The sequence below is a fragment of the Aplidium turbinatum genome, chromosome 13 (assembly GCF_918807975.1).
Source record: "Aplidium turbinatum chromosome 13, kaAplTurb1.1, whole genome shotgun sequence".
NCBI classification, from domain to species: Eukaryota; Metazoa; Chordata; class Ascidiacea; order Aplousobranchia; family Polyclinidae; genus Aplidium; species Aplidium turbinatum.
Window position 1 is genome coordinate 3,423,319 of NC_137484.1, and position 22,331 is coordinate 3,445,649.

A 22,331-nucleotide genomic window follows, 5' to 3' on the forward strand; every position below is an offset into this window, starting at 1 on the left:
ATAACACGTAACAGCTGATTGAATTTGATCCAAAAACGGCCCCCCCTTGAGCAGTTAACTTCCAAAAAAACGTTGAAAAGCAAAGGGTTAAGATACAAACCAACAATGAAAGATTGCACAATGTACATTGATGTAATTTTGAACTCCTCTCCTGGTTTGATCATACATTAAATGACTTTACTGATCTCATCTCTGGTTTAACTTACTTCAACAAGCGGAAAACTTCACTCTGCCAATCTCGGTAACCGACTCTGCGCCAACAGCCTCTACAAATATGGGAAACTACCAAGAATAACCAATCAAGGCTTTGTCAGTCCGAGGATAAAGATCCAAAACCAATCCAAACCAAGCTTAAAAAATCACACATTTTCTTGCTTCCAGTGTTGCCAACACAGTTGTCAAATCTTGTCCAATATTAGAATGGCAACAATTGCTTGGTTCGGTTTTTGAAGCAGAAGCTTTATGTTCGGACTGACAAAGCCTTAGTAAGTTATCCTTGGTAGTTTCGAATACTGAATAAAGATTCAAAGCAAAACCAAAGTCAAACAGAGAATCGACCAACAGCAAACGAAATTACCGATACATTTAATTTGAAAACTGAATTGAGATTTTACTTATTCTTTCCCATGACGGGTTTTTGATTCAGCAATCACTTTCAATTCTCTCATTTTTGTTAACTACATTAGTTTCTTCCTTATGCTAATGCTTCTAATTGTTATGTTTGGAGATGTGTTATTTAAACCAGAGATGATTATACCTTACCACAGAGGTCACCACCTTTTTTTGCATGTGGGCCACTTTAGCACTAAGGAGAGCTGTAGCGGGCCGCACTAATAAAATTTTAGGTAGGTTGACTCTTATGCTAGAAAAGAACGAATTTCGTACCCAGTATCCAGCGTTACATGTTGTTAATATTTGTCTTAGAATACCGCAGCAACACAATTAGTCGTGCAAGGCCTGGTGCGTTGCGCTTGAAATGGCTTTGCCCGTGGTAGGATTTCTTTGTGGGGTTTTCTTTGCCTGCCTTGCTCTTTGCTATGAGCTAAACGCATCAAGACGTGTTCCCCTTACGACCATCAGCACTCTTGATAACGCACTATAGCCGATCTTCATAGCAACTGTCCATACAAATCTTCAATATATCAGCTAAAGTTATGTAGGCTAATAAAGTTATAGCCTATATATGTTTATTTGTTTTGTAACATTTTTTATTTTTTTATTTTCCCTTTATATCTTAAATTTTTCTGAAGGTGTTGCGACCGTGCCAAATTTTTTTCAACTCAATAACTTACTTCGGTCACAAGCACGTTTTAACGTTCGCGTTTTGTCGCTTCTACCTTTTTCTTGACCTTTGCTATGTTGACGTGTATTGTTTTGATATGATGGTCAGAAATAAAAAAACAACTGAACTGAACTGAACAACGCTACTGCCAGGCCAAGCTTCGTTAACAACACTTTTGACTTCTTTAACAATGTCTAGTAAACGAGGCCACTTGTTTTGCGCACTTATAGCGAGGCGAGTGGTTTCATCAGAATATTCATCGTCAAGCAAGAGTGGTGTTGTCACTTCGCTTCACAAATGATATCTTGCAATTAACAATTTCAGCAAACAAGGAAATGTTTGACACATCGCAATACAGGCAACAATAGTGACCTGCAAACATATCAGCGAAAAATAGGCTCCAATAACAGGGAAAAAGACACCAGGCGTCATGAAACAAACGCTTGTGGAAATCACCGAAAAATCGTAATTTTATCGTAATTCATGAACAGTCTTCCCTCTAAAAAAGCAATGAGTTGGTTTTTCATCTTTTTGTGAGAGTCTATAAATCCGTCTTTCTTTGATTCATTATTAGACAAATGTCACTTGCGATGCTTATCAGCGTGGCAAGAATTTGTTGATTAACAACATTTTGCAGTACTTGCTTCGGCAGTACATATACTAAAATTGGAACGATACAGAGAAGATTAGCATGGTCCCTGCGCAAGGATGACACGCAAAATCGTGAAGCGTTCCATATTTTGCCAATTTATTATAAATTGAGTTGGCACACCGACCTATTTTGCCAACAAAAACTTGCATAAAGAGAATACTGCTCGTGAAACACAATAACGGTGAAACGCACACTAGTGTTTACATGATATTTGCAAACTTAAAATAAGCAAACCTATGCTCACAGAAATTCGAAAACAGACGTTTTTATCAACCACTGGGACAATGTGGCTGGACATCGCATTGGAATAACTTTAAGCAACCCCCATCTAGAACTATAATCTGATTGATCGGTCGGTGGAATCGTATGCAAAGCGAAAATATGCTTCCCAGAAAGTATTTTTTGCCTTCGTGCTCTTTAACTCCTCAAGAAAAGTATTTTTGGTTATACTTGTACGCTGATACCTTCCGCGGGCGCAGCGATACAGCGTGGCGGGCCGCATGCGGCCCGCGGGCCGCCATTTGGTGACCCCTGCCTTACCATATTTCGCTCCCGACCAGAGTTGCCAGATTGGCCTTTTTAGCGCCAAGTTTCAGAAATTTGGCCTTTTTGAAAAGTGTTTGGCCGGACAATTTTTGTTTGGCCGCTTGGCCTTTTTTTGGCCTTTTTAAGTTTCCCGATTGGCATTTCTTTGGCCTTTTTTTTTGGTTTTCATAGTTCTTTTGGTTATTCCTAGCAACAGTAAAAAGTTTTGGTGTAGCGTTTTGCATCATGCCCATTTCAAAGACCTTGCTAGCTATGCTCATGTCTCTGCATCCCTGTCAGTAATGCAGTAGTATGGAGGATTTTTTCATTACTTACTGCAGTGAAAACAATACCACGAAACAAAATGCAGACTGAGCTTTTGAAAGCGATTTTGCGAATACGAACGGACAGGCTGCTGAATGGAAAATGTTGCACAAACTTTGATGCCAGTGCCATAATGATAGCCTAAGGCGTTTCACATCTGATATTGTTTATGGTGAAACTAGCAGTAACGAAATGGCAGAAGCGCTAGCATTCCTAGAATAAGGAGTGTTCATTGTGGAAGGATGTTCGACATAAATGCAATTGATTTCTCTGATTTTGCAGTGTTGGGTGTTTAATGTAGCCTACAACAAGTAATTGTATTGGGTATAAATATTGTATATATATAATACTATTTCATATTGCATTAAGTGATATGCCAATATTAACTCCTTTTTCCTCTGTTCACTAGTCACCAGGGTCTCACTGGTGGACGTTAATGGCTTTTTAGTCTACAGGATGATGCTTAGCCTAATGTTATATACATATTTCAGTTGTTTTGTAATTGTTTCCATACCTATCTGTTTGTATTTTATGGATTGCATTTTTTCAGGAATTTTACTAAGCAATTCTTCTTTAACAGATAACATGTAGAACAATAGAAACTGGGTAAATATTATCTAATTTGTTGTTAAAAGTAAGTGCAAAAACACCACTGATTTCAACAAAGAGAACAGAACCTCAGGTTTGGCCTTTTTTTCTATAATTTGGCCTTTTTTGGGGATGCATTTAGCCTTTTTTGTTTTATCAATCTGGCAACTCTTCTCCCGACTCCGCAGTCCTGTAATTAGTGTTCCAACTTCCAATGTAGTTTGTAGTTTTATAATTGGAAACTCCTGTTGCCATTTCGCGCGAAAGACACCAAAAATGACATCCAAAGCAAGGTTGCCAGGTCCGCGGTTTTCCCGCGGAATTGGGCTAGTTTGGTTGAAGAGTTGCGGGAAAAATTGAGTAGTCGCGGGTTGCGGGTTTTTGGGCTTGTTTTTGTTTTTTTTACTGCGGGTTTTTGGGCTTGTTTTTGGAGCAATATTAAGCATAAAATAGCAAAAAATCACAACAGTTTTCAATAAAATTCTATAAATTTCGCTTTACAGTGAATGAATCAGAGTGAATTTTAGGTGAACTTTTTTCTGTTAAACTGGATTACGTAGCGCCTTAGCGGAAAAGTGACGAAAACGTCACGTAAAGGAGCAGTGCCGGATTAAACAAGTGCCGGGCCTGTAGCAGATTGATTTGATGTACAGATAATGACTGGGAAGTAATTGAATATTTTATAGATTTGATACTTTTTGATTATAGTGTAGCCGCTCTTGCCCCATCGTGTTTTGCAGATAAAGATAAAAAATAAACTGAACTGAACAGATACCGGTAGGCTAGTTTTTAATCAACTTCAATTTTGAAAATGATCTCTTTCCTGTAGCCTACAATTAGTATACCATCATACATAGATAAATGCATAACAAATTGTCAGTTAGGAAACGTGGTGTCAATGTTGTTTTCTTTAATCGAAGTGAAATACTGTAGTTACATGTTGTATAGAAGGTTGATCAGAACAGGCAGTTGCCTCCAGCGGAAATTACCAGTTTTTAAAGTTTACAATAATTAGGAAGGGATAAGACGTTGGGACTAAGTAATTTAATCCTACAACTATAATATTCTCCCATGCCATTCCAGTTTGCAAGCCAAAAATTACTTACCAACTATGTTCGACAGCTTTTTTGCAAAAAAAAATGTTTTGCTCACCAAGCGCGGGCCTTGTGAAGCGCGGGGCCCGTAGCACCTGTTACATCTGCTACTATAGTTAATCCGGCACTGTGAAGGAGGAATGGTATGGCTGCTTGTTTGATCTATTAATTATTACCTGATCCCAGTGCTCTGTCTTACTGTCTACTACCAGAGTGGCACAATTTGTTCTCTCCCTGCTTCCATTGCCCTTCAGCAATGCAGCAGTGGAACGCATTGGGGTATTTGGGGTTACATGGCTCGTTGTGGTGTTTGTTGCAACAAATTTCAACCGACACGAGCCATGTATTGTTTGTTTACCTCGGATATGTACACCATTGAAAGCGACTCCCAAGCTAACACTAGTGATTTAGAAACTAATGCAGACACTGTTTTTGAACTGCTGATGTGATTTCCAAAGTGTAACAATTTAATGTGTTAGTTTGAGTGTAAATCGTTGCATTTATGTGTACTTTTACAGTATTTAATACAAAGGTCGAAGACTCGAAGGTAGCATCAAACAACATAATATTCCAGCAACTAATCTGTTGAACAATCATTTAGTGGTATAAGCAATTAGGCAGAAGTAAACAGAATGAAAAAATAGTTTCAATGTTCTCTTCATCATTGTTTTTTTTGGGCAACGTTTTTGTTGTTTCTTGATACAATTAATTTTAAATCCTTATTGTATCTTGCATTATTGCACATTTAGGACTGTGCCTTGCTGTTTAGGTGTTTTTTTAAGTGTGAGAAATAAGATCTTTGATGATTGATTGTGTTTCGTCAATTTGGACTGATTTTGTGAACGAATTCTTCTAATTTTGGGATAGTTTATACAAGCAACAATATTGGGCTATTTTGGGCTCGTTTGAAATTGCTTTTGGGCTGAAAATTTTAAAAACATCTGGCAACCCTCCAAAGAGATGATCAAATTTCTTCCTGCTCTGAAAAATAAAACAGTACCGGTAAGGTATATTATTTCCTTTCTTGGTCAGATGCTTTTCGGCTCTCGCTGTTTTCAGTTAACAAAATCAGCTGACCGGCTAATGACTGAGCTGTTATGTTAAACCGAATATGTCTAACAGGATTGAAGACCAAAACTTAAAAAAAAACTTTTTTTGTAGCCTTTATAACAGCACATTAACCCATTGCCAATTTCATATGCATCTTAATGATTGAAAAATCTGAGAAAGTTCAACTACCATTTAATAATTTGTTGATAATATGTATGGTATAGTAGTAAGCTATACTCATCACAGCTTATGCTAACAGCTATGCACACTTTCAGAATTAATAGCCTAATTTTGTATCAACAGACCCTTAGAAATCGAGCAGTAATGGCAAGATTTTTTGTCTTTGATAATTAAGTTATCCTAAACCACGGTGCTGGTAAAGGGTCCATCTAACTTTACTGTTTTTTTAACAAGACATTTGCAAAGTAAATATTCTAGGTATTTTATTGAAAAATGCAAGCCTTTCTAAAAGTAGGTGGAAAGATTGGCACAACTTCGGACAAACAAAAAAGTAAAAAGGGAGCCAGTAAACACAGACCATGGGTTGAAAAATTGTAAGTACTGTACAGCCAAAGGAATCAACAAAAATGTTATAAACAAAAACTCTTTCTCCTTAAATTTGTTGTTCAGATATAGGCCTTCTGCTTATATAAGATTGAATGTCCTGATAATAAGCAAAGTTCAGTCTCGCAAAGAAGTTCAACTACTTAAGATGAATGTGCACTTTGTTGTTTATGTTTAACTTATACCACTACATTGTATATAATTGAATGAAGATTTGTTTAATTGCAGTCGACCAAAATCTGTTGATGATGTTGCTCATCAAGATGAGGTTGTTTCAGTTTTACGGAAATCAATCTCTGGAGCAGATGTAAGTATACCTTCCTGTTATTTTAAAGATTTAGTTTTTATAGTTTAATTTAGTGCTTCCTAACCAGTGATGTGAGTCACAAAGCTACTTGAGTTGGGTCATGAAGCGTTTGTAAATGTTTCGATTTATAATTAGATTGAGAAATCATTGCATTAATATTAAAAGATTACGTACGGTACCAATCATGCAACAATTAAAATTATGAGTCTGCTACAACTCAGTATGTTGCAGTTGAGCAAGTGACAACTAAGCTTATTGAGCTAGCAACATTTCAGGGGAGCAAGTCTTTTAGGCGCTGACAGTTAGGCGCTGGTCTAATAGGCGCGCACACTGTGGCGTCTGGATATTTAGGTGCGGAGCACTGTGGCGCCCGGTCATTTAGGTGCTATTCCTAGTAAAGTCTGTAGATTGTATTAGCTTGGCAGCTTGCCAGAAAATTATATCATGGCTTCAGTGAGTGAAGCTGCTAAAACCGGCAATGCTTTTCACACAAAATGTTACATTGAACAGAAAAATATATTGTTGTTTTATTGATTTATTATTGTTTTATTTGTTATTAGTCCAGGTTTGCTTTGGTGAAAGCTTTATCAATAAATTATTCAAGCTTCCGAACATTATTGAGTTCATTTTTAGTTAACTCTTTGGCGACCACGGACGTATACACACGTCTTGGGATTTTTGCCATGATGACCAAGGAAGTATCCCTACGTCCAAGGTTAAAAGGTAGCCTATTTCAAGCAAAAAAATAATGTAAATGATGGCAGATCCATAGTCTTTGCCTGTCCTTTTTTGGCTAATTAAAAAAAAATATTTTGGCGGTGCAGTTATCAGATGAGGACTTCTTAAAGATGGGGACACAGTGGATTTTTTTTCTTTCACTCATTGGAATTGGCAGTCAAAACTGGCTAGGCAACCCCTGACTTTGGAATTTCTAGATCAAAAAGACTGTAGGCTAAATTACGTAAACTTTTTGCTTAAAATTTTCCAAATTTCTCCATAATCATTCTGCTGTACTTCCTAAAGCATTGCGCGCAGAAACGAAGTAAATTTTTTCCAATGTGCAGAATTGTTTTGGCATTCGATTAAACTACATATATTTTTATATTATTGTATCATGCTTGGGTAGTAAAAATTATAATGAAGTACACTTTTCTGCCAATTTTTAATTTTTTAAAAAATTAGAAAAAATACCTTTTGGAAAATTGCTAGTTGTACATAAAGTGTTTTAAATTTTATTGCAAAGCTTTGCATCTTCGGATAGCTGAAGATGTATGCTTTCATTTGATGTCAAGATTGTGCGTCTACGTCGATCACATGACATGTTTTTACCGCGTAAATACAACAGATTTGTGTGAAAAATGTCCGGTAATTTAGATTAAATATAAATTACTTCTGTTCGGGATGGATTGGCCATGTGACGAGAACGCGTAAGACGCTCTACTACTGTTCACACGAATACATTTCTACAGGGCATATAGGCTACACCTTGGTTACAAGTTGCAAGCATAATGGTGAGACTTCGCTCGTTATTAAACCTAGTCCGGGTTTTGACGGAAAACTAAGTTACTCTTCACTCAAGCCTACCGCCCGCTTGAGTACAGCCTACGGTACATTTTTTACTGATGTTTAGTTATTATTTGACCTGACTAAAAGTGAACTCATACATGTTCGGAAACTTGAATAATTTATTGATAAAGCTTTCGCCGGCGCAAACCTGGACTAACAACAAATAAATGCTGAACACGCGCATTAAAAAAACATATTTTTCTGTTCAATATAACATTTTATGTGAAAATCATTGCCGGTTTAAGCAGCTTCACTCACGGAAGCCATAACATATTTTTCTGTTCAATATAACATTTTGTGTGAAAAGCATTTCCGGTTCAAGCAGCTTCACCCATATATTTTTCTGTGTAATATAACATTTTGTGTGAAAAGGCATTGCCAGCTTAGGCAACTTCACTCACTGAAGCCATCTACAGAGTTTACTAGGAATAGCACCTAAATGAACGGGCGCCACAGTGCTCCGCACCTAAATATCCAGACGCCACAGTGTGCGCGCCTATTAGACCAGCGCCTAACTGTCAGCGCCTAAAAGACGTGGACCCCATTTCAGCAAGTGGCTGAACCTGTAAATGATGAACCTAAGCAAGTAAAACTGACCAAGCTGATACTTGGCATTTAAAATGTCAGCAAATTCAGTTTAGCAAGCAATGACCAAGCAAGTCCGAACTGGGCAAGTAAATCTCATTTGCTGAATTGCCAGTAGCTGAAATGTACTTGCAGAGTTGAATCACTTGCTGAGTGGTCATATGCCGAGTGGTCCAACTACCTAAAATCATTTCTCGTGTCAACAATTTCAGTACCCCCCACTGCCCACATGCTGCAAAGTGCAAGTAGGCTACTGGGCAGATTAACAATTTTTGAATTCAGATAAACGGTAGCAAAGATGCCATTTTGTGTAGGTTTTAATCTCATGTCCAATGAGTTGCATTTTAAATGACTGGATAAACCAGGAGTGCCTCTGCCATAGAATTTTAGAGTATATATACTCGATCAAACTTTCAAACGACAACACTCGGGTTGAAATATCAAGATGTGGATCTGATTTGATTGTGCATCCATGCAAGCAAGGAATACCCTTCATTATTGGAGCGCTCCACCAAAGTTTTCTTGGCTGTAGCTAAATCAGTGTTTTATTTTTGCATGAACAATAAATTGTTCTTTTGCAACATTACATGATCGTTGTATACAAATTTTGTTGAACTGAACATTTTTTAGAAGTTTTTTAGAATCTGCGATGTGTGATAATGCCTGTGATAGCTTTCTTGACAAGATTAGTATAATTTTATTGTTATATCACAGCTTCCAAATTTGTTATTTTATGGACCCCCAGGAACTGGAAAAACCTCAACTATTCTTGCTTTGTGCCATGAATTGTATGGGACCGCATTAATGCAAGGTAGTATAACACTCATAGGCATCGATTTTTTTTTAGAAGAGAGGAATTCTGGGTGGGCGAGAGTTTTCAAGCAGATTTCATTGAATGTGTGTGTTCGCAAATTCGCAATGGTTAGTCTTTCTAACAAAGACTGCGTTTAGCGTCGGTGCAGCAATTAAGCTTTAATAGGTTTGATGTTTGGTTTATTGCGCCTTGCGATCTTATGAGCGCAGCTAAACTAAACAAACTTCTTAAAATGTGTTTTCCTCTGCAACCTAAAAAGCGCGTGACTCGTGACCTGTTATCTTTAAAGTGGCGCCTTCGGATAATCGGATTTGCCGCAAAATGTTCGGACAGGTGACTGCTGACTGTGCGGATATTGCGGTTTTGTACCGTGCCAAGCTTATGTACAACAGGCCTCGAAATTCACGGCTGACATGTCCGCCGTCACAGCATGTGGTGTCCGCCGGAAGTACCATCTAAATCGGTGATCGGTCATATTTGTCCGCCGAGAAATGGCGATATAAATCGTCATTGCATAGCACGAACATTTGTTGCAAGAATATAATCTCCCGCGCATTCTAGCACGCATCTAGAAAATATAAATACTGTCTCTCTTAGCTTCCGTTGAAGCAGAAAAACTTTCAATTTTTACATTGCTTCAATGATTGGTGACATTGAATTAGCGTAACAAAGGTGAATTCTTCGCTAAAAAGCGATTGGGGTACGGGACGGGTACTTCGACACTGATCACGCGCAACTAAGTTCAAGTCTTTCGTCACAATGTCTGGCTTTGATCTCCGAGTAATATTGTTTGATGGCAAGGTTGGTTATAAAATTAGATTATACGAATAGGCTATTACAGCAAGATGCAACAAAATTTGTTAAGTTTTGATGTTACAGTAAGGAAGAAAAGGCCCAGGGAAAATTCACTTTCGCTCACATGACACGCAAAAATAAACCCAAAGAAAAAAGCCTAGTAAAACTTTGCACAGCAGAAAATAGTAACGTCAGTGTAAAAGTTTTCCGACTCGTGCCCAGAGCATTGTGACACAAGAAGCCAAACGAACTCGTTCGGTGGAAGTTAATCAGTTAAGAGGCGCATTTGACTCTTGAAATTCTAAAAAGCCTTCTAAATTATAGTTAGGCTATAGTTCTCAAATGGCGAAGAATTATCAAGATAAAGTGATTAAGTATGACGATCGACGCTAAAACTGGTGTGTCCGCCGTAAGACTTAATTTGTCCGCCGAGATAGCTGCTCAGACCGGACACGTTTGTCCGCCGTCAACAAAAACAAATGTGGTCATTCAATCACGCAGCACGAGTTCAGTTGTAAAGTAGTCCTGAACAGAAAAAGTTTGATTTGTGAAGTTTGATTGTGACGTAACGAAAGTGAGATCATTCGGAGAAAAGATCAAATCGTACCCAAACGATTTTTTTCAATGCAAGCGAGAGACATAGCGCAAAACAAGAAGTTGCGCTGCAGTTGGTTGGATAATTCAGCGTTTAACAAAAACGGAAATAATTGTAACGAACACTTTATAAGTGTCATGAAAACAGGGTGGGCGAAACATATTTTGCCCACCCTCGTTTCACAGCAGGGTGGGCGCCGCTCACCCGGCCCACCCAATTTCGACGCCTATGTATACACTATGCAATGATATAGATATGATTTGAAACAAGAGACTTTTTATCTACTTTGATCTGATTCAAGGTTGGCATAATTACCTCCATGGACTTGTCATCAAAGAATGGCAGAAAAAATAATTCTAAAAGTGATGCAGTAAATACAACTGCACAAAATATACTTCTTACATGAGCAATATGCACTAACTGTCAATTCTTTCTGTGCATTTCGGTAATTCCTGTATTGTACCTTGATCCAGTGGTTGCTGACCTATGATGGTAAAAAGTAACCACATACAATTGCTGTGGTAGTAAAGATAGAACAATAAATGTTTTTATATTGATGTTGACATGAACAATGTGCACACAACACTGAGCATGACTACTACAGCATAATATTGTTAAATAGATCAACAGATTCCTTTGACTAATTGCATTTGTTTTCGACCATTTAGACCGAGTCTTGGAGTTGAATGCATCAGATGAGCGCGGGATAAATGTTGTTCGAGAAAAAGTTAAACAGTTTGCTCAATTAACCGCAAACGCACTACGTGAAGAGTAAGTTCATCTTTTACACAAAAGCACTGCTTTAAAGGTCAATTACACTGGTCAACAAAAAAAAATTTTTTTTACTTGCATGGGCTTTGAGAACTGATTTAGGGTAACTTTGTGGTGCTGAATCCGAATCTGACCTCAGATTTGTCCTATCACGTCAGGTTTGTGAGATATGATAACAGCAAACTGCTACTTTTGTCAAAAGTGGAAGATTTGACGTTGCGTTTACCACCAAATATGCAGTGCTATAACGAAAGGTTAGTGTTAGACAGGCCAAAACAGCTTAAATAAGGTTACTGAACAAGCATTGCTATAGGCCTGTTTAAATCTTTGTTGTTTCATGCAAAACATTGACGGGGGTGGGGGTCAGTTATACATTTAGCCTCCCTTTTAGCTTGTTACTACTGCATGGTTAATAATGTTGCTGAGAAAACAAATTGGTATCAAAATTATAGTTGGTGGGTGTATTTCAGCTACTTATGTACTACATGGCCTGGATTTCTAGATATAGCACAATGTGTATGTGCAATAAACGCAACGTCAAATCTTCCACTTTTGACAAAAGTAACAATTTGCTGTTATCATATCTCACAAACCTGACGTGATAGGATAAATCTGAGGTCAGATTCGGATTCAGCACCCCAAAATTACCCTAAATCCATTGAAAAACTCCATGCAAGAAACGTTGTGTTGACCAGTGTTATTAATTATTCTGCTTTTGTACTGGTCAGGTCCAACCCATGACGGTGTTGTTTTTCCACAGTTTTTGTTTTGGCATCTTTGTAGTGTAGCAAGTCCTTATGCCTGCGAGTATGAATGACTCTATTTTATACCGTAAGACCTGAATGCTGCTGGTGTCTTGTTGAGGCTGCTCAAAGTATATCCTGCAGCTCAAAACAAACCGGCTATAAATAGTGGCGTAATTATGACTGAGATGATTAAATTGAAGTTGAAATTACTGAATACGAGTAGATGAGAGTTGTTGCTATTATAAGCTGTGGTTAGATTAGAATTGTATGAGAAGCTGCGAGTGAAGTACGTTGGTCGATTATAAGAGTTACAGGTGTTCGTGTATCTCTCGAGGCAGATCTGAATTTCAGACTAAGATCATGAAAGCCTTAAGAATCAAACGTAACAATCCATCTCTCAACCGGCAGTTATTCGCCTGTAGCTCACCGTTCCTTTTGTGTGAGTTCTAATTGTTTGTCCAATGTCTGTAGTTTCCCACCGTATAATTTACTCTTAATCATTCTTGTATCACTTGTTCGGTTTGTGCTTTTCAGTTTGGAGTGTCGTTAGTATACAGTTATAGTGCAAAGTCAAATTTACCTTACAATTTTCATTTTATGTATATTGCAGTAATTCCTGATAAGGACACATGTACGTGTCGAAAACATTTGAGTTTATTTTAGTTATATATGTTATATTTGTGTATGTAATACATCATGTTAAACCCGCTAAAGTTACTCTGTTTTATTTCTCTATGATACTGTAATGCTAGAAAAGATTACAATCCCAATAAGCATCCAAACTTTGCAGTATTTATTTGATTAGTTGTTGAAAATAACACTTTGCAAATTTTTAGAAAAACCTTTGTTCCGTCACAGCTGTTGCTATAATTTTTTTCTTGAACAGCTTTTAAGTGTTCTCAAATTGGAGCAAAATTCCTCATCTAGTTTTGTAGATCTAGCATTCTAGCCTCGTCCTTTCAAAAAAAAAAAACAGCCTACCGGTTAGCCACCCACTACAACCCTGTCCACTAGTTGTTTTCCTCATATCTATAAGACCTTTCACTCATAGGCGCCGACTTTTCAAAAAACCTTGGGGGCGAGAAGGGTGATGACGTCATAACCATAACGCTATTTTTGCTCAATTAAAATAGTCTTTGATTAAGCTTAGTGTCTTGTTTATATCGACACCCAGGTCGCAAACCGAATTTATTAGAACAGCTGCTTGAAACGATTAGTTTTACGCATGTAAAACGCCTAGTCGTAAAAATTTTGATATTGTTAGCTCATAATTGTAACACTTGGAAAACAAGCCGATTCATTTCCTTTTCCTGCGAGTGAATAACAACGATCAAGACAGTGAAGTTATCGAAATAAAACGCAAAAAATCATGATCTCAAGCAGAGTGAAAACTCGCTATCAGTTTTATTAACCTCGTTTTGCTAATTACCTACCTTCAAAGCGTTAACAACGGCGAAGTGTTTTCTCTTCTGTTTTTTATCGAAAGTCTTTATAGGCTTTTATTGAATACAGTAGGCCAGGGGTGTGCAACGTGCGGCCCGCGGCCAAATGCGGCCCGCGAAGAAAAATTGTGTGGCCCGCAAAGATGCTAATTTTGAATTGTGCACGGCTGCAAAATGTGTTTATATAATTTAGTTTAGTCTGGTAGGCCTACGTGTGAACAATTCATTGTGGAGTGGATCATTGTTCTGTAGATTTTGCACGTTCTGTTAACCATTTTAGAAATCTCCCACCGGCCACCGCAAATCCATTGTATTTAATCATTTGGAACGTAAAAATGTAGCCTATGGCCACATACAAGGCTTTATGAACAAATTACGACTTTGGAAAGCTCACATACAGACAGAAAATATTTTCCATTTTCCAACTTTGAGAGACTATGGAATGCATCCTGAGAAGAAAACTGAATTTGCTGACCAACTTGAAAAATTGTTGTATGAATTTTTGGCTCGTTTCAAGGACTTTAAATCTCATGAACATTTGTCATGCTCTTCGCCATTCAACACAGACATCGACAAAGCACCATCTGATATCCAACTTGGACTGATTGATCTTCAAGAGAAAACGGATTAGAAAGCAAAGTATTTAGAAATGAATCTTGGCGATTTTTACTGAAAACATCTCAACCAAGATAACTTTCCACATTTGAAAAAAACTCATGGCTTCAATAATGGCTTTTTTTGGCTCAACGTATAATTGTCTCTACCCAGTGATCGATTTCGAGTGATGGGTAGTACCAAATTTAAGTCATAAGTAGAGTAGACAACTGGAAACAGACATTGCCATTGGCTGCAGCGTGGGACAGGTGTACGTTGGAAGGCGTACACCGACGCATAGCGCTCAAGTCCGCATTCCCGCAATGCAGGGTAAAGATATGACAAACAAACGAACACTTCGAAAATGGACTTCGAATTGCGAGCACTTCTATTAAAGTAAATTGGGAAAAAGCAGTCAGGAAAAGAAGCCAGCTGCAAATTTCTCACTGAACTCGTATAAAGTCGGTGTGAATAAATTTGAATAGCAGTTTTCTTCAGAAATTTATGCGTCTTGACTTATTATATCTGCAAAGAGATAACCGCTAATAATGTCACAAGAATAACATGAAAAATTAAAAAATATATACTTTTTTGTGCCTGCAACTACTAGAAATTACAGTATATGTTAAATAAACGTGCGACCCGCAGTTTTACCCAAATATATATATCTGGCCCTCCTGTAATAAAGGTTGCACACCCCTGCAGTAGGCTATACTCGAGTATAGGTCGAGGTGTTCACAAGTGATTTCCACCTCAAAAAGACAAGTTCAACTAACACAGGACAAGCTGTTGTCTCCAGCTCGGCAGTTTTCAAAATGAACGCACTTAAAATCATTGTCGACGTAGATTACGGAGTGTGAAATCGCGTCGGCCTCACTAAAAGTTTTGAATACGTTTATTTGCAGTGATTCAAACTTAATTTTCAAATTTAAAGATTTCTTGTCAATTCTAAACTTTATACATTTGTTGAGCAATACGCAAAGCTCACGAGACAAAACAGCAGAAAAAGCTGTTTTAAGAGATCATATTTTAATTTTTGCGTGAAGGTTGTAATCGTTCTTATTACGTAACATTCCATGATCGTTGAAGTCGATGGCAAACCTTAGCGGCCGCATAAAACAATGATGTCAGGTTGGCTAGGTGATAATAGCGGTAGGAGACGTCGTTAATGCAGGCAATATCTGCGACCAAGACCATTAAACACCTTTTCTTATATCGCTTTTGGATTTAATTCTCACATATTGCGAACTAAACAATGCGTTCTGTTGAATCATAATTGATCTCACAGCGGGAAGACCTCGTTGAAAATACCACGTCTAATTTAGCTGGTTAACTTAATATTGCAATGAATAGTTACGTGACTATTCCAGCAGCGTAAGTTACTCTACGATCTACTTTGAAATTTCCATACCGTATGAGAAAGCCATGCGATCAGCTGCTGTTTTGCGGGAAAGAGCAAAGTAGGCTGTTTTTTTGCTTTCGGCATTCTTTAAGTCCGTTTAAATTATCTAAATCTCTTTCGCGAAGTGTTTTATCTTCGAAACACCACTTGTAATAATCATTTTTGTTGCCCCTCAACCATAAATTTACGGGGGGCGCCGCCCCCCGGCCCCCCCGGAAGTCGGCGCGTATGCTTTCACTTATATCTTTGAAAATATGATCATGCCAGAGTACATATTCTACTCAGCTCTTCTACATATCAGACATAACGTCAACAAATATTTGTTTGTAACATGATCGCATGAGCTGACTTCCAACATTTTTTTCTGTAACATTTTAACATTTCAAAATTCATGTTTATGATTCAAAAACTAGGACACTGCTTTTCAACCCGAAAGTGAGCCATTCTTTAATTTCTTTGAGTTGTCGTATTATTTGTTTCTTAAAGTCCTTCACATGCGTATTGGTACACTATCTTATGCTATGTAGCTTTAAAGAAGCAATGCAGTGGTGGTCAAATTGGAGCTGCATCTAGAACAAAGCCCACATTTTGAGAGTCACATCACAAAAGAAAGTTGTTGTATTTAGTCACGGACATAGCTTCACCGAACCAAGATGGTGCAGTTTACTTATTGTTGTAGAGCAGCGGTTCTTAAACTGGGGGGCGCGAAAGGTTCACAAGGGGGGCGCGAGCAATGTCAAACTATGTGACTAAACGTCGCGTAATGAAATTTTGGGGTCGTGATGAAATAGTTTAATTTAGTCTAGTGTCGGTAGGTTGTAGTCTTGCCATGATGTCAATTGAACAGGAAATGCTGTTTTGCAGACCTCTCGAAACGACTACTAAAGCAGAAGACATATTCCAAGTTGTCACCACATTTTTGACAACAATGGTCTGAAATGGGATAAACTTGTGGGTGTCTGCACTGACGGTGCTCCAGCAATGATTGGATCTAGAAGTGGATTTATTGCCAGGATAAAGCAAAAAAGTCCCAATGCCATTGGATCTCACTGCGTGAGGCTCTGGCCACCAGGACTCTACCAGCTGCAATGAAAGATAAGCTTACAGTAATCATACGAGCCGTCAACTTCGTCAAAACCAGTGCCGTCAATACGAGACTGTTTACCAAGCTGTGCAAGGATATGGATTCGAACCATGAGACTCTCCTCTTCCATACATCTGTTCGTTGGTTATCGAAAGGTAATATGTTAGCCCGCGTGTATGAAATGAGAGATGAACTGATGCTATTTTTGGAAGCTCATGGGAAGCAAGATCTCCTTCTGCCATTTTCATCAGAGAAGTTTAAGCTGGAGTTGGCATACCTCGTGGACATTTTCGAGGCCCTCAATAACTTAAATCTGCTCTTGCAGGGCAGAAATACTAACCGGATTAATAGATATGATTCCATTTGAGCATTTGTGGCAAAGCTGGGGTTGTGGCACCGCCGAAAACAAGTAGGAAATGCAGCTTCATTTCCCAATCTAGATACTGCACTTGACAAAAAGCAACTTGAACTGGAAGGTGAGCTTAAGGCTGAAGTGGAGGCTCACCTTCAGCTTTTGAAACAAGAATTCGAACGCTATTTCCCAGACTTGGGTGACACCGACCTTCCAGAATGGAAGATGACAAGAAATCCCTTTCGTGTTAACGAGGACATTCTTCCCGACGGTTTGCAAGAGGAATTCTTGGAAATAAAGTGTAACTCCACTGCAAAAGACGATTATGAAGCAATGCCACTAACTGATTTTTGGGTTAAATATTTGCACATATACAAGGGAGTGGGTAGCGTGGCGATACGCACACTTCTTCCGTTTTCGTCCACTTATCTGTGCGAAAGTGGCTTTTCTACACTTTTGAACATAAAAACAAAACATCGAAACAAACTTATTGATTGTGAAGCCGATCTGAGGTGTGCATTATCAGCTACAAAGCCTCGAATTAAACTTTTGGTTTCCGAAAAACAATTACATCCCTTACATTGATGAAAGCTAAATATAAATTCCTGTAGTCATTACACTTTAATGTTTGCTAATTTTGTAGTTTGGTGGGGCGCAAGTTTGGATGGCACGTCAAAGGGGGGCGCGGCTCAAAAAGTTTAAGAACCCCTGTTGTAGAGGGTTCTTATCTGGACGTTTTCTTTACTTTGTAGTGGAATCATTTTCATAGCCGAATCAGCCTAATGCAGACAGTTCAACTATTTATCCATCAATTTTTTAACGTTCAGTATATGTACTTTATATTGTCCCATGCATACAATGTACACGATATGCTGTACCAGCAGTTGTGAAATTTCTGCGTATGTTTTTTCAGATGGCGTCTGGCCTATCTTTTGCAAGTCGATGGTTCGAGTCCCATGTTGTTTAAGCTTGTATTCATACAACTTTGATTTTAATTAGTTTCCCAGAACTAAGTTTTACTTTTCTACATTTTGTAGAAAAATAAAAGAAAGCTTAATTAGTGTACCGGTGACTGGATTTTCTCAGCCATCATTTGAGTGTAATTGTGCGTTCAAACATACTTGCTGCTGATTGCTTGTGAGTGGTTTGTATTTGGTGCATTGCTACATAGGCTTAACCATTCGCAATTTAAAAACCACCATCGTACTTGCAGTGGTAAGAAATGCCCTCCTTATAAAATAATTATATTGGATGAAGCCGATTCAATGACGAAGGCTGCACAAGAAGCTTTGAGAAGAACGATGGAGAAGCAGACGAAGACGACTCGTTTCTGTCTTATTTGCAACTATGTGAGCAGGTGGGGCTGTAATTGTGGCACTGCATAGTTTAGTATTTGCAGCAATATGTATTTGACCAATCCCTAATTCGTGATTTTATTAAAATGGCGTTAGTCAATGGGCATATACTTTCATACAGCACCAGTTGTTTCAGGGTCTGCTACTATTCGGTGAGTCCGATTCGGTGAGTCCGATTCGGTGAGTCTGATTCGGTGAGTTCCTAACCTCTAACCCCTAACCCCAACCCCCTAACCCTAAAACGGCAATGATAATTAGGCTGCGGTACCCAATAATTTAAAAAAAAAAATTGAAAAAATCCCCCGTTAAGGGATCGGACTCACCGAATCGGACTCACCGAAACGGGCCATTCCCGTTGTTTCACCAGCTCCTTCGTAATGAGTTATTCATCCACAGAATCATTGCCCCCATCACTTCGAGATGCTCCCAATTCAGGTTCAAGCCGCTCTCAAAAGAAGATCAGAAGAAAAGATTGCTCTTCATTTGTGAGCAAGAAGGTGTAAAGATATCTGAGGAAGTAAGAAACTAAAGAATGATAATGAAAATGTTCGCTTTATTGAACATAGTTAGTTTATTTTTACTAGAACTGCACAGTGTAACTTTCACCGTCTTGAAAATAGATTTTCACCAACTCAATAATTTATTTGGCAACAGGCCATGGAAAGCCTCGTTCTGTGCTCCGGTGGCGACCTTAGGAAGTCGGTAACCTACCTCCAAACCGCGCACAACTTGAAAGGGGAGGATGGTATTGATAGGAAAGATGTTCTGGACATAACCGGGGTAGGTTGGTTTGCGATGTTAGCAGCTTTCCTTCGTTTGTGTGCGGACTATACCTGGTGGCTTGTTGTGGCCACACGTTTGCTTGATGGTTGAAAATTTGCGTAAGTCTGTTGAGGCGCAAGGAATCCAATCTTATGTGTCTGGTCAGACACGACTGTCTGTTGTTAAACTGACAGTTGCTCATTTTTTTTCGGAGTGTATCAACTCATTTAACCACTCCGTCTAGTGACGTCAAATTTACAATATGAGCTGTCAATCATTTATCAAACTTCTACTTTTCCTGCTCAATGACGAAAATTGTAAACTGTGTTATCAGGTCATTCCAGATGACGTCATTGCTGAATTTTTGAAAAGTACCAAATCGAATTCTTACGAAAATATTCAAAACATCGTCAACAATATTATAGCCGACGGATACCCTGGTGAGTGATCCATCAGTGGACGGTTGTTAGATACGAACACGTTGTTCTGTTTTGGTCGTGCACTGTAACAGGATGACGCAGACATGGGTTGCGATCCTGGTTCGACTCCCGGCTTCAGCTGGTTGTTGAAAACACTGCTCACCTCTACCTAGGGTGTAATAAATTGGGTCGGCGTAATTGCTGAAGTTAAGGCGGCCGAGAGAAAGGAACTGGCCACCCTACTCTCCTTAGTACTGAAGACTTAGCACAATGAGAACCTTATCTTCTCATAACCGACACTTGGAATCAAGTATGGGAATCATCGTTATCTTTTACCGCGACTTACCTAATACCTATGCACGTCGGTTCTTGTGAAATTTGATAAATTTAACGATTTGTTGACAGTTTTATGTAGTTCAACAGAGCTTTGGTAAAAGATACGTTTACAAACATAAAGCCAAGTTTCTGCATTCAATTTATGTCTTTAAAACACGCACAAAAACTTCCGATTCATGTCATGATTGGTACCTACTACTGCTGATATCCGGTTCTGCCCCACCGTTTAACGTTGTACCATTTGACATGTTGAGCTTAGGCTATCAAACTTGGCAACGCTACAACTACAACATAATGTTAAATTTATTGTTAATATAATGTTGTAATAATGTTACAATTATCATTAATATTTTATTTGTATAAGGTATTTTATATTAAATTATCATATTAAATTTACAACTGCAACATGCTGCAGTTGCTCCGTTCAAATCGAAAGTTGCTTCATAACAACACTTCAACTTTTGCAGCTTCTCAGATCATTAACCAAGTTCATGACGAGGTTGTAGTCATGCCTGCGCTCGCTGATGAACAGAAGTGCAGCATTGTGGAGAAGATCGCAGTAAGTTGCTATCTGTGCGGTGATGCTCTTGTTGTGTAACGATAAACCGGACGTTAGCCTGTAGTTGACTATTGTTATTAAGAATTAATTCGTCTTGAGTGGTGCAATTTTTTTTTGCAGATTGCGGACAAATGCTTAACAAATGGCGCTAACGAGTACCTTCAATTGATGGCGTTGGCCACAACGATACAACAGCAACTGGCCACATGATGGGGCTGTTTGTGAATCCAGCTTATTCAGCTGCAGCATGAAATTGTTCTTGTTCTTTTGCTACGCGATGGCCAACCAAGCCAATGGTGCAGAATGACCAGACTGGTTTTGCCAAATGTATTTTTGCCGTTCCTACAGATTCTGTAGCTCCCGTGCTTTGCTCATGGCATTTGCTCAAAACATTCGTGGTATGTCATTGGATTCGTTGCTTTTTTAATTCAAATTGGCTTGTCATTGATTGAACTCCATTCCAACTCCATTCCTCGGCGCAATAAATGTCAACCTGAGTCTGGAGTTTATGAGTCGAATATTAGCAATGTGAGGTAGGTTTGGTTTGATAGTGATAACCATGACAACGTCACAAGTGGTGTTACCAAGTTTGTTTGTTGGTAAATTCGTCGCAGCCTTGACAATGCAGTGGTTGGGTTAAGACAATAGTTCTTAACCTGGGCGTTGTTGGCTTTTAGAGGAGCGGAAATACTCGAGGGGCGCTATATTCAGAAGGCGTGACGATATTTTCCTCACGACAAATTTGCTTCTGCTAGATGAAGATCAATGTACATTTGTGCTCAGTATATGCCTACTAAGCCCATGGTAACTGCATAGACCTACCTAGTAGATTTATAAGAAGCGTATGGAATGTTTGCAATGTGTTGTTTAACGGTTTGAGAATCACTGTAATAAATAAATCACAACCAATTTTTAAACTTACTAATTTATCAATATTGCTAAAAACTCGGAAAGTTTCACACACCCCCGGTTGAGAACCACTTGTTTAGAGTTAAGTATATTTTGTAAATTTACTATGTAATTGTAGTACAATGCACAATCCGATACAACTTCATTCATATCTTTGGTAGGCAGGCATGGCGACCTTTATACACAGACCATGACATGCAGCTTAAAATTTGACTGATGAGGCCGATCTGTTTAAATAGTAGCCAAAATTGCTAGAATAAGTTGATAGTATGAGTGTTAGTTAATATAGTTTTGAGTTACTTTAGTGCCATTGTTATAATTCTAGTAGCTTACTAGATTTTGGCACTTGCGCTAGAAATCCCAAAAAACGTCAGGGAATTGGGAAAGGTTTGTTTTTTCAACATAAAATTAAGAGTTGGTGATTTGAGATTCAGCGATCACACCTTGGCAATTTTAATTGTCAAAACTATCATTTCAAAGAGATATAAAGTAAATAGAAATTATATCCGCTTTTACTCAGGCCTCTAGATTGCACGTTCTCCTACGGCCAATAGTCGTAGGGGAAAGTTAGTTTCTGAGGGTGCGAAAATATTCTTGTTGAAGTATAATTAAATGCGGCCAAATACGTTTTGCGACAAAACATAGACCACCTGATTAAAATTTCTACACTGCTCTCAATAGTCTGGTAGATACTGTAGGCTAAATGTAATTTATCGACTACTGGTAGCACTCAAATAACACGAAGGCACCATAACAATACAGAAATTTCACATCATTTAGATAATAATAGGCCTACATTTAGGGGAGGTCACGGACCAGTGGGACACAAATAGCTTTTTCTTTAATAATTTACAAACAA

The 22,331-nt window shown here is 38.4% G+C and overlaps 1 protein-coding gene and 1 non-coding gene across 2 annotated transcripts; both read left to right on the top strand.

The window, feature by feature from the left end:
• The first annotated feature begins 1,918 nt into the window (after nucleotides 1–1,918).
• On the top strand, nucleotides 1,919–2,025 carry LOC145782630 (U6 spliceosomal RNA). The gene has a single exon (XR_014290858.1). It is a non-coding gene; the product is annotated as a U6 spliceosomal RNA (small nuclear RNA).
• Nucleotides 2,026–5,926: 3,901 nt separating this feature from the next.
• LOC145781927 (replication factor C subunit 4-like) lies at nucleotides 5,927–21,067 on the top strand. Its single transcript, XM_082593622.1, has 10 exons — nucleotides 5,927–6,069; nucleotides 6,308–6,386; nucleotides 9,252–9,348; nucleotides 11,410–11,512; nucleotides 18,346–18,489; nucleotides 18,884–19,004; nucleotides 19,142–19,267; nucleotides 19,584–19,689; nucleotides 20,472–20,563; nucleotides 20,684–21,067. Exons 1-10 carry the CDS (start codon nucleotides 5,969–5,971, stop codon nucleotides 20,771–20,773), a joined length of 1,059 nt encoding a protein of 352 aa, XP_082449748.1. The 5' UTR covers nucleotides 5,927–5,968; the 3' UTR covers nucleotides 20,774–21,067.
• The last annotated feature ends 1,264 nt before the right edge of the window (nucleotides 21,068–22,331 follow it).